The sequence below is a fragment of the Pistacia vera genome, unplaced genomic scaffold (genome assembly GCF_008641045.1).
Source record: "Pistacia vera cultivar Batoury unplaced genomic scaffold, PisVer_v2 Contig270, whole genome shotgun sequence".
NCBI classification, from domain to species: domain Eukaryota; kingdom Viridiplantae; phylum Streptophyta; class Magnoliopsida; order Sapindales; family Anacardiaceae; genus Pistacia; species Pistacia vera.
The window spans coordinates 363678-376164 of NW_022196080.1; the positions used below are offsets into that span (position 1 = coordinate 363678).

General features: G+C 30.0%; 1 protein-coding gene across 1 annotated transcript; it reads left to right on the forward strand.

Moving 5' to 3' along the window:
- The first annotated feature begins 11094 nt into the window (after positions 1-11094).
- LOC116133486 (probable calcium-binding protein CML47) lies at positions 11095-11920 on the forward strand. The gene has a single exon (XM_031419188.1). It carries the CDS (start codon positions 11177-11179, stop codon positions 11792-11794), a length of 618 nt encoding a protein of 205 aa, XP_031275048.1. The 5' UTR covers positions 11095-11176; the 3' UTR covers positions 11795-11920.
- Positions 11921-12487: the final 567 nt, after the last annotated feature.

The window sequence follows — 12487 nt, forward strand, 5'->3', positions numbered from 1 at the left end:
GAGTAGAAAAGGGACCCCAAATATCAACATGTAAAATATCAAAACACTTATATGATCTAGTATGGCTTATAGAAAATGGCAATTTCTTTTGTTTAGCAAAATGCCAAATAGTACAACTTGAATTGTTATGAAATGTAAGAGTTGGTAGATAAGGAGCCAAAAGTTTGATTCTTGAATCCGACAAATGACCAAGTCTATAGTGTCAGACATCAAAGGCAGTATTTGTACTAGTTAAAGAAACACGAGATGGAAATGAAGGATTGGTGAAGGACCTACGCATTTTGTATAAGCCATCTTGCATTTTAGCTGAACCAATCTGTCTTCCACGAGGTCAAATATTGTATCAAGCTATAAGTGCTGTGAAAAATAAGACAACAATGAAGCAAAGAAGTAGGTTTTGTGACAGAAATCAAGTTAAAGGAGAATTCGGGTATGTAAAGAGCATTAGTAAGAATTAAACTATTTGTGAAAAATACAGTGCCAGAATAGTGTGTGGTGATGCGATGTCCATTTGGTAGAGTTATTGAAATAGGTTTGATTTGCTTGTATGTCGCAAAGGAGGACGAGTGAGTAATGTGATCTGTGGCACCTGTGTCAACAATCCATAGTTCAGATTTAGATGAGCAAGAGAGTGAAAAATGATTACCTGACATTGATGAAAAATTGGAAACAAGGGTGGAAGTTTGATGTTGAGTGGCAACTTGATTGGTATAATGAGGTGACAATGGAAGTTTCTCAATGTTAGAGGATTGGAGTAAGGCTAATACTTGCTGATATCTCTTGAGTCAGAGAGATACCAGCGTCAGGATTCTCTTTTGGCGAAACAGGATTAGAGCAAGAATTTTCAGAAGACTCATTTTCCTTCTGCAGAAATCACATTATGAGCAAATGAATTGCCATTTCTGGGTTTATATCTAGGTGGATAGCCATGCTTCTTATAGCATGTTTCAACAATATGGCGTGGTTTTCCACAGAAAGTGCAGAACCGTTTATCACCATTGGCATGCTTAGTGGATGATTGTGTACCAGTATGTTTCTTGTTGAATGAATCATTTCAAATGGCTTTATTAAAGGTGCCATTGAGACTCCTGAATTCATTTGTCTTTCTTGTTGTAGCACCAAAGAAAAAACTTTATTGATAGAAGGTAAAGGTTCCATGAGCATGATCTGTGATCTAGCAATAGCAAACTGATCACCAAGACCTTTAAGAGATCGGATGACATAGTCGTTATTCTGATAAGTTTTGGCAACAGTAATAGCACCGCAAGAGCAAGGACTCGCACAAGAACATGAAGGAATAGGTTTGAAATTTAGTATATCATCCCAAAGAATCTTCAGTTTAGTGAAGTCATCTGTAACATTTCTATCTCCTTACTTAAAAGCATAAATTTCTTCTTGAAGATCAGAAATTCAGAAAATGTCTCCTTGATAGAACCTTTCTCGAAGATCATTCTATACATCATAAGCTTTGTCTATCCACAGAATACTATGAGTAATAGAAGGTGAAAGAGAATGAGTCAACCAAGACATTACCATGGTATTACATCGCTCCCAAGCAGGATATCAAAAATCAGAGCTTGAAGGTGCTTGTATAGAACCATCAACGAACTTCAGTTTGTTCTTGGAAAGTAGAGCCATCTTCATCACTCGCGCCCAAGAATGATAATTGGTAGGCGTGAGTACTGGAGATACCAAAACAAGAGCTGGATTTTCGTTAGGATGAAGATAATAAGGGCCAGATGGATTTTGCGTAGGATCAATCTAAGTTGCAGCAGAAGTACCCGAAGTTGCCATTGATGAATCTTGGCTAGATTAACTATGCTCTGATATCATGAAAAATTGATTGCAAAAATGAATTTCTTTCTTATTGAAGAAGTTGGAATAAAGGGGAATATATATGCATGGAGTATAAACTACAGCTGTTCAACAAACTTAAAAACAGATTTAACTAACTTAATAACTTCATAAGTGATTCTCTAACTGCATAACAGATTCTGAAACTAATGCTAACTGCTGTAACTAATTCTGTAACTAATGCTAACTGCTTTCTGATAATTAATGAGAAAGTTTACACAATTCGGTTCTCTAAATTTTTGTTTGTTTTCTTTGTAATTTTTTTGACTTTGTTTAACTGCTTCACCTCATGACAAATTTGTAAGGGGTATTTTTTTTTTTTTTTTTTAATGAAAAATTCCATCTCGACGAGTTAAAATTTATTAAAAAAAAAAAAAAAAGAACATCAAGCTGACACTTTCATGTTAATAGTATATATCTTCTAGAAACAAGATTTCGAGTTCAATCTTCTAACATGATTAAAAAGTGGTGTAAGAGTGCAGTTGGCTATGATGGTGATAGTCAATTAGTGGCATCATTTTGTTGTTAATATTCTATTACGCGTTTTTTATTACTCTTAACTCTATTCAAACCCCTTAATCTAAAGTCTTAAGTTAAGGGCTCAAACTTTTTTGACATTTTAGAAAAGGTAAGCAACTGTTTATAATCGAATTTAGATATAGTAATAAGTCAATATTCTCATTTACATTAATAAGAACAAAATTAATATTAATAATTAAGTGTCATACAACCAATATCCAAAAAAAAAAAAAAAGGGGGACAAGATAAAACACAAATCCACGACAAATAGGCTACAATTGATGATAGACATAAAAACACAAAAAACCACAGCACATAGATTATATTAAACATAATTTTCTTACATAATTTCTTAGACATATGCAAATTTAAATGCTCTTTAACTTGATTTGCTAATAAAAGTTATAACTCATTAAATCGTCTATAATTGATCAAGACAATTGTTATTGTTCTTATCTTTCCCCCATATTATATATATATATATATATATATATATATATAAAGTTGAATACTCCCTTGGTTGTTTGACACGTAGACATTTTGAACTCATTTTGGAACTATAAAATTATTCAATCTTGACACGTAGGATTTGTGTTGCCATAGGGTTAAATTTTATTGGTGATGATGTGGACAAATATTAATTGCTGTATTGATATTTCAAATCTAAGAGTAAAAGCATACTTTTTTTAGTGACACGTATGACACTTTTTTTTTTTTTTTTTTTTAAGCTCTAAAATTGCTTTATTTTGGAGCTCTAGAATTGCTCCCTCTTGCCACGTTAGATGTGTGGTTTAATAAGATATTAATGCACTGCATTGATATTCAAATGTTCATAGTAACACAAACGTTTCTTGATTAGCTTTAATGAGATATTAATGCATTACATTGGTATTCCAAAGGTTCATATTATCTTGATTACATTATATAACACATTTTGGAACTCATTTTGGGGCTGTAGAATTGTTCCATCTTGACACATTGGATTGATAAGTAGGATTTGTGGTTTAATGAGCCCAATCAATTTGCCCCATCTTGACACGTTGGGTTTGTATTTATTACTCCATCTATAATTAATAATTAATAAAAATTATTGGATCTATAATAATAATAATAATAATAATATAGGTGTATTGCATTGGCATTCCAAAGTTGTAACCATTTTGACGCATTGGATGTGCATTAATAACAAGTATATAGGTGCATTGGATTGCTATTAATAATTGTGGTTTAATGACATCTGTCTAGGATTGCTATTAATAATTATATAGGTGCATTGTATTGACATTGCAGCCCTTTCTTCGTATTCAATTTGTATTTAATTGTGTTGACATTCGAAAGGTCTAAATAAGAGGTTATAAAAGGGGTGTATGTTCAGTTGTTTATTATCACAATATGTTAGTTGGTGTCAACAATATGTTTGGTTTTTTGTTAATTGTTTATAGGTCATGTTAGTTTGTGTTAATAATACGTATGTTCTTTATGATTTTGTTAATCAATGGTTTTTTTTATTTTTTTTATGTTTTTGTTGTTGTTTATATGTCAAAGATTCATAAATTGGCATGGAATAAAGGCAGGATGTCCGATTGACATTGTCAAATGAGTTGTTATTTTAATTTGTTCTTCTGAACTATAAGTATATCTTCTAACTATTTTAATATGAAATTATAAGTATATCTCCTAACTATTTTAACGGTTATTATTTAATTGAATGATTGTTTTTGTTCGGTCAATCTATTTGAATGATTAATTGTGTTAGGCATGCCGAACGGTAAGTGTATTCTTTAACAATTTTCATATGAAGATTAATTAACTTTTGTTGATTTCGTTTTCAGGTAACAGTTGTTATACGAATGAATAATCATTTCTTAACAATCTTAATATGAAGATCGATTAAATTTTGTTATGTTGGTTTTCAAGGAAATGTTCATGTACTTTACTAAGATCAAATCGAGGATGATCATATTGTCAGCCGAACTATAAGTATGTGTCATATCTATATTAGTAGAAACAATTCATTCGAATTGAATATGTTTTCTATAAAAACATTCGTGTATTTTAATTTATTATATGAAAGATTAATAGTTTATGTCCCGTTGATGTGCGAGTATATATGTTAAACGAATTAATTTTGGCTGATTCCATTTTCCAATTAATAGGTGTTATTTGAAATATTTCTTATTAGTCCTAATATGATAATCCCTTAAATTTGGGTTCAGTAAACTATTCATTTGATCATCACATGCAATTCGGTTTCCACTGAACAATCAGTAGTAAATTAACTATAACTTGCTCAATAAAAATCAAATTGGTGAGAGGATTAAATCTATAGAAACTAGACAAATAGGGCTTTAGTACAATATATTATATGCTTAATTTGCATAACTGTAGCCCCACTATCGAACCATTCATTTTATCATCACACATATTTTGGTTTTCCTTGTATCTTGATTTCCACTTAATATTCAGTAGTAAATTAGTCATAACTTGCTCAATAAAACTCCAATTGATGAGCGGTTTAAATCTTTGAAAACTAAAAAAAAAAACGGGGGTTTAATTTGATGTATTATACGTTTAATTTAGATAACTATAGCCCTACTACCAAACCATTTTTTTTATCATCACACATATTTTGGTTTCCATTGAACAGTTAGTAGTAAATTGACCATAACTTGCTCAATAAAACTCCAATTGATGAGAAATTTGAATCTTTAGAAACTAGAAAGAAACAAATTTTATTTGGTATATTATACATTTAATTTGGATAACTGTAGCCCCACTGTCGAATAATTCATTTTATCATCACATATTTTGGTTTCCACTAAACAGTCAGTAGTAAATTGACCATAACTTGTTCAATAAAACTCTAATTGATGAGAGGTTTGAATCTTTAAAAACTAAACAAATAGGGCTTTAATTTGATATGTTATATGCTTAATTTGGATAAATTTAGCCCCACTTCCAAACTATTTTTTTATCATCACACACATTTTGGTTTCCCTTGTTTCTCAATTTTCACTGAACAATCAGTAGTAAATTGGTCATAACTTACTCAATAAAAATCCAATTGATAAGCGGTTTGAATATTTGGAAACTAGAAAAATAGAGCTTTAATTTTATATATTATATGATGAATTTGGATAACTATAGACTTGTGGCCAAACCATTCATTTTATCATCTCACACATAAAACCAATTCAATTTTAGTGGTAACAAAGGGAAACAAATATTGATATGTAGTTTTGATTGTATTTGTTCTATCTCTTTTTGTTTATATTTTTTTATGTTACATACATATATCGAAAATAGATTGTTACTGAATACAACAAATTTTATTTGTATCACAAATATCGTCTGATGTTTGTTGCCAAACCATATAGTTTTAGTAAACCATTTGTAATGTACCAAACCATTATTATTATCCTTAAAGAAAAACAAATATTAATATATAGTTTTAATTATAATTGTTCTATCTCTTTTTGTTGATATCTTTTTATGTTACATATATAAATCATGAAAAGAGGTTATTGCTGAATATAACTAATTTCATTTATTTAACAAATATCAACTGATGTTTAATGTTGAACCATATAGCTTTAGTAAATCATCACACACATTTAGGTTTCCACTGAACAATCAGTAGTAAATTGATCATAATTTGCTTAATAAAACTTTAATTGATGAAAGGTTTAAATATTTAGAAACTAGGCAGACAGAGCTTTAATTTGATATATTATACGCTTAATTTAGATAATTGCATCCCTATTGTCGAACCATTTCTTTTATCAACACACATATTTTGATTTCCACTGAATAGTCAGTAATACATTGACCATAACTTTCTCAATAAAAATCCAATTGATGAGAGGTTTGAATCTTTAAAAACTAGACAGATATGGATTTAATTTAATATATTATACGCTTAATTTGGATAACTATAGCCTCACTTTCATACCATTTCTTTTATCATCACACACATTTCGGTTTCCCCTATTTCTCGATTTCCACTGAGCAGTCAATAGTAAATTAGTCATAACTTGCTCAATAAAAATCTAATTGATGAGCGATTTGAATATTTGGAAACTAGAAAGATATGACTTTAATTTGATATATTATATGATGAATTTGAATAACTATAGACCTACTAGCAAACTATTCATTTTATTATCACACATATAAAACAAATTTAATTTTACTGATGACAAAGGAAAACTAATATTGATGTATAGTTTTAATTATATTTGTTATATCTCTTTTTGTTGATTTTTGGATTGATTTTGTTGTTTGATTTGTGGGTTTTACAATTATCGTCTTTCTTTAGGATGTTATCATTAAATGTTTTTTTTTTGCTATAGGTGGTGGTCAATTCCAATTGCAACAAATGGATTTGTGTCACTACCTTTATTTTCATGGCTTTTTCAATGCTTCAATTAATTTGCCCTCAGATTATACTGTTGGAGTTGTTGCTTTCTATGTGAGTTCTCTTCTCAACATTCTTAATTTTTTTGTTTCTAAAATAATAATAATAAACATAATTCATTTTCTTTTCTCAACAATCAAAATCAGCTTTGGCTCTCTAAGTCTCTTGCTTAAAAGTTCACATTTTTCAAACAGGTTTCTCTTGTTCTGATTGATTTATAGACTTATCAATAATACCCAGTGGGTTATCTTGCAAATTTTTTTGCCTTTCTTGACAAAGTTTTAAACTTTTGTTGCAGATGTCAAACAGTGACATATTTGAGAAGAACTATGATGATATAGACTTTGAGTTCAATTTGTGGATATTTCATTTATTGATTTTTTAATTATCAATTTAGTATAAAATGAACTTCAATATAGAAACTATATATATTTAAAGCACAAAAATACCAATAATAATGTAAAAAAATATATAATAAACATACTCGCGCAACGCAACTTAAAAATGAATATAAGTTATAGAAATTGCGGAAGATCAATATAAATTTTAAGTTTAAATAATTGATCTTGATAATATTCATGTGATATTAAATATCATAAACGATTCACTACAAAATACTGACATCAAATATCAAAGACGTGTCTTCAAAAATAATATCAATTATACAAAGTGATGATCCTGAAAATATAATTAGATCATATAATATTCAGGTGATTTTCTCAAGTTGGATGAATGATTTAATGACATCTACTTAAAATTAATATTAATAATTATACACGGATAATTATTAATTTTTTTTTAACACAACTTTCTTAACAATTATTATGTCTTAATCTAATTATTTTATTTTGTTCGAATAAATTTGTTTACAATTTATTTCAAAAACATTGAATAAACATATCAGCGCAACGCGTGGGCTTCATGTCTAGTTAACTAATAAGAAATAATCATAATTGTAGTGAGAGTTTCACGTGAAGAAAAGAGTGTGTTTTAAACAAAATAAATTAAAATTATAAAAGTAATTTAAAAATCATATATAATTATTTTCTAGAAGAGATTAAGACATACGCCCTTGAGGTTTGATGTAACTATAAAAATTTTCTATTAATAAGTGGTTACAGTTTACATTATTATGAGTTAATTAATATTTATTAAATTGTCTTTTCAGGAAAATTCTTTTATATCAGTGTGTGAAACTTAGTGGGAGATGAAATTATATTATTTTGGAAACCTTAGGAAGATTTTTGTTATTTAATCAAATTTAACTCCTTTCAAACTAGAATTACAATTTATAAAGACTAAAGAGGATGTTTAAGTGTATTCTTTTATGAATTTTATGTCTTCAAAATGTTGAAAATGATTAGAAAATGTAAAAATGAAAAGGTGGCTGGCATATTTATTTGAAAATGGTCTTTGAAAACGTGAAAAACAAAATGTGTTTTGCATATTTACCTGAAAACACAAAGAAAATAAACAAAAAATACAAAAGGTATCGCCTATACAACAATAAAACTCATTTGAATTATCATTTATTTTGAGGAATTTGTCTCAAATATGTCAATTCTTCTCTATTTCTATATACAATTTTGTGATTAAAATATTGATTTGAGACTGAAGTTTTATTTTATGAAAGTGTACATAAAAGATAAAAGAGAAAAGCAAAAAAATAAATATTTTATTAAAATTTTCTCTCTTCTATGATTCTAAATTCAGTATTTTGTGAAAACAAAATATGAGTTCATAAAAGAACAAGGCTTTGTATCCCAAAGGACTACAACTACAATACAAGGGCTTAGAGTGAGTTTGAAGAAGGAGAGGGAAAGAGCGATGGGGGGCGAAGAGAATGAAAGCAGAGGATTAGTTTTAAATTTTTTAATTAAGATTTTTTTTTTTTAAACTTTTTATTCGTTTGTTTAATTTTATTAAAATAAATTATTTACTCTTTTACCCTCTTCTTCACCCTTAAAGTTAAGGGCTTTTTAGTCATTTACTACATTTCTGTCCAATGAATTAACAGAATTAGTAACGGCGTCATAGTTATCCGAAAACATGACTTTTTGACTGCCTCTAGCTTACACTTGTTATGCCAGTAGCACCACCGGTCACCGCCTCCTTCATGTAAGCAGCCTATGTGAGGCCCCAACTTCTGCTGTTTGAACCCGACATTCAACGGTGGAATTGCTGATTTGCATTTTGCAAGCGTTGGTCATCCTCTTGTCGCAGCTTGCGCCACATGTCAATTTTGCGCTGGTCTTGCCAATTTAGGGGTTTTGGGTTTCTTGCTCTTGGGAGGTTAGGGCTTTGGTCTTGGAGATCTGGAGAAAAGAACAATTGGGGTGGGTAAGTGTTCCTGGGGGATATTTCATTTTCTCTCTCATGAAAACTGAAGAAGCAACTGAGAAAAATCCACGCCATAAAAGAGTGGTTGCTGCAATTTTATCCTTTTAAGGAATTCTCTTTCCTAACTAATACATTATCATTTTCTCATTAAATTCCTTTCAACTTTCTTGTATATATCTTTTACATTAAAGCTGAGCTTGACAATGGTAGTTGAGTAATATTTTGTGCAAGTAAATTTACATGAAACATTAAAATTTAGGATCTTTGAATTTCATGAATTTTACATGTTATAAAAGCAATAATAAACTGTTAATTAGAAAAGACATACCTTGAGTCATGATACTAGTTTATTATGATTTATGTGATTAAGAATACTGGTTTCTCTTTCATTTCTTCTTCTTTAAATTTCCAAAATTTGTTTTGCTAAAAGTGATGGAGAAAGTACGCTCTGGTTTTCTTTAATAGAAAGAGAGAGAACTAAGTTTTTAAGAAATAAACTATCCTTAAATATAGGTGTCATCAACGTGTGTAACTTTTAAATAAATAATTGGATAATCTTCAATTTATTATTAAACCATAATAATATTATTTATATTTTAATGGACCACATTTAAAGTGTATCTTACATTTGAACAAATATGTTAAAATTTTCACAAAATATAACCTCATCAACTCAAGAATCAAAAGGGAGATCATGATAAATTATTCTGTAATTTGTATATATGTATGTATGTTGCAAGAATTGTATGATGAAAGTTTAATTATTTCATTAATAATCTTTTATCCATTATAAACTTTGGAGACAATATGGTGGTTATGAAGATGAACATTTTAAAGCTAATTGGAAGGCACAAAGTAGAGGGTTTTATAGGTGATTAAATTACTTGTCAAAGTCAAAGTCAGTGCATTCACATGCATCTCAAACATGTTTCCACATCCACGGATAAAATGTGGATGAGTAGAGATAGCGTTTACGTTTTAAAAGCCATTTTGTTGACATAACACAAACTTTCGTCACACATCAAACTATGTAAATTTCATTCTCTTTAATTTAATTTTTAAGCTCATATACTAAACTCCTGGTTGGCTCCTTTTCTACTTTACCTTTTGCTTTCTCTCATACCCAAGTAAAGAATGGTTTCTTCAATTTCTACAGAAGAGTTTCATGGCAATTTAAGAGCTCAAAGAGTCATGCGTAAACCCTAAGAATAAGTCTTATATTATAAAAATACACATAAATATAATAATAGTATGAAGTGAAACACACACAGAAATTTTCTATTGTTTCTTTCCTTATCTAACTGAATTCAACTATAAGTTATGTTGCAATTTGGTAGATGGATAGGCACCGCCTTCACACCAAATCCACTTCTAATTTCTCTTCAATGTTTCAAATTACGTCTTCATTCAGTACATGATTAATCGTCACAATAACAATATATGTATGATCATGTAACATTATAATAATATCGTTACTGAACTCTTTTAATTTATGCAATTTTTATGGGTCTATTATTAATTTTGGTGAAGTAAATGCAAGTCAACATTTGATTAGTAGCATCAATCACAATAAACTTGTAAAAAAAAGTATCAATAATGCACCGGCACTGTAGACGAATTTTCCAGTAATATGTAGACCTTAGAACTTTTAAAAGTCTCTATATTCCCAGGTCATTAGAATACTGAGATAATTGGTTCCCACTCATGTCCCGGAAATTGTCCGGAAGATGACCCTGAACCCACTCCACGAACAAAAAACGAGTGTTTAGAGGAAATTTAAATCGAATTAGCATACTACAAGCCACTAAGCTACCTGCTCAGTAATTATGGCTGTAGCTGTTGGCATTAAAATGCTATGAATTTTCTCCATCTTTTCCATCAAAGACTTGACTTCCCCCACGCTCCATTGATATATATTAACTTATTAAGACTCCCAGTTTCCTATAATCCAGTCCTCGCTCGGTAACACTAATTTCCTCATTAGTTTTCAATCTACCCTTTGCCAAGCTTTTAAATTTTTTTAACTCTGCTATCTTACTTATTAATATGGAGATGATGATGGATAGTATTTGTTACATCCCTTATTCACTTGTTGAAATTGTTTTTATTCTGATAGTTGTGAACTTTGTCAAAATTATCCTTGAGGACTGCTTCTTTCGTCTTAATTTTATGATCCTATTCTTCCTGCATACATTTTCCCTTTTCATCAGGAAAATCTGGAAACTTTTCTTTGACAACAAGAAGTCACCAGGATCAGTGCAACAACAACAGGTGAGCAAGAAACTTGAAGAGAATCAAGAGATCATCAAGCCTTGCGTATCTGAAAATTTATATGCCAATGAGAAACTATCCATTGAAGAAGTGAACATGACGATGGAGAAACTGATCGCACTTGGAGAGACATCAAGTTCCAGCGAGATTGCTTCTCTGTTTGCGGAAGAGGAGGTGAGCCTGGAAGAAGTTAAAGACGCCTTTCGCCTTTTCGATGAGAACAATGATGGATTCATTGATACAGGTGAGCTGAGGAATGTTCTTTTTAAACTAAATTTTACACAGGCTTCAGAAGCGGAATGCAAAAAGATGATCAATGCCTTCGATGAGGACAGAGATAGCCGCATAGATTTTAATGAGTTTGTGAAACTTCTGGAGTCTAGTTTGTCCTAAATATAAATCCTGAGATTTTCCTGAACCTGGCATATCTAACGCTTAGTAGGCGTAATTTTGGCAAATTAAAACAATCTTCCAAAATCAAACAAAAATAAACGAGAGTACATTGCACTTATTCAGAAAGATCCTATCATCTAAATTCATCATTTTGTGCTGATTTTCAATGTATATAAATGTTGTTTCAGTATATCTAAAATTTAAAGAATATTAAATAAAGATCTATTTAGTGATTAATCATAACATGCAACAGAGTATGTTCTCAAATTTAACAAAAACAGGAGTCATTAAAAAGAAAATGTATAATTTGCTTAAAGAATTGGTTCTTTCTCCGGTCATTCGGACGAGCAAAAAATTAAAAAGGTTAAAAGTCTTGAACGAAGAAGAGAGACGAGCTTCTGCGGGGACAGGGGGAGACTTGTGAAACAACTTCTGGAACAAGTTTGGTTTTCAGTAAATGCACATTGATGACATAAGACTTTTTCCCCCAGTGAGGAATTGACTTGTATTCCTGAAGAATCGTTTTCAGGAAGAAAATGTCATTTGTTTGTGAAGCTTGGGTTGTTGGAAATTGGTTATTTATAAAATTAAAAGAAAATTTTTCTGAGTTTTTATGAAACAATATAATATTTCAAAAGGCATTGTTTCATGAAACAATACAACCAAAAGACAAATTGTTTCATGAAATAATGC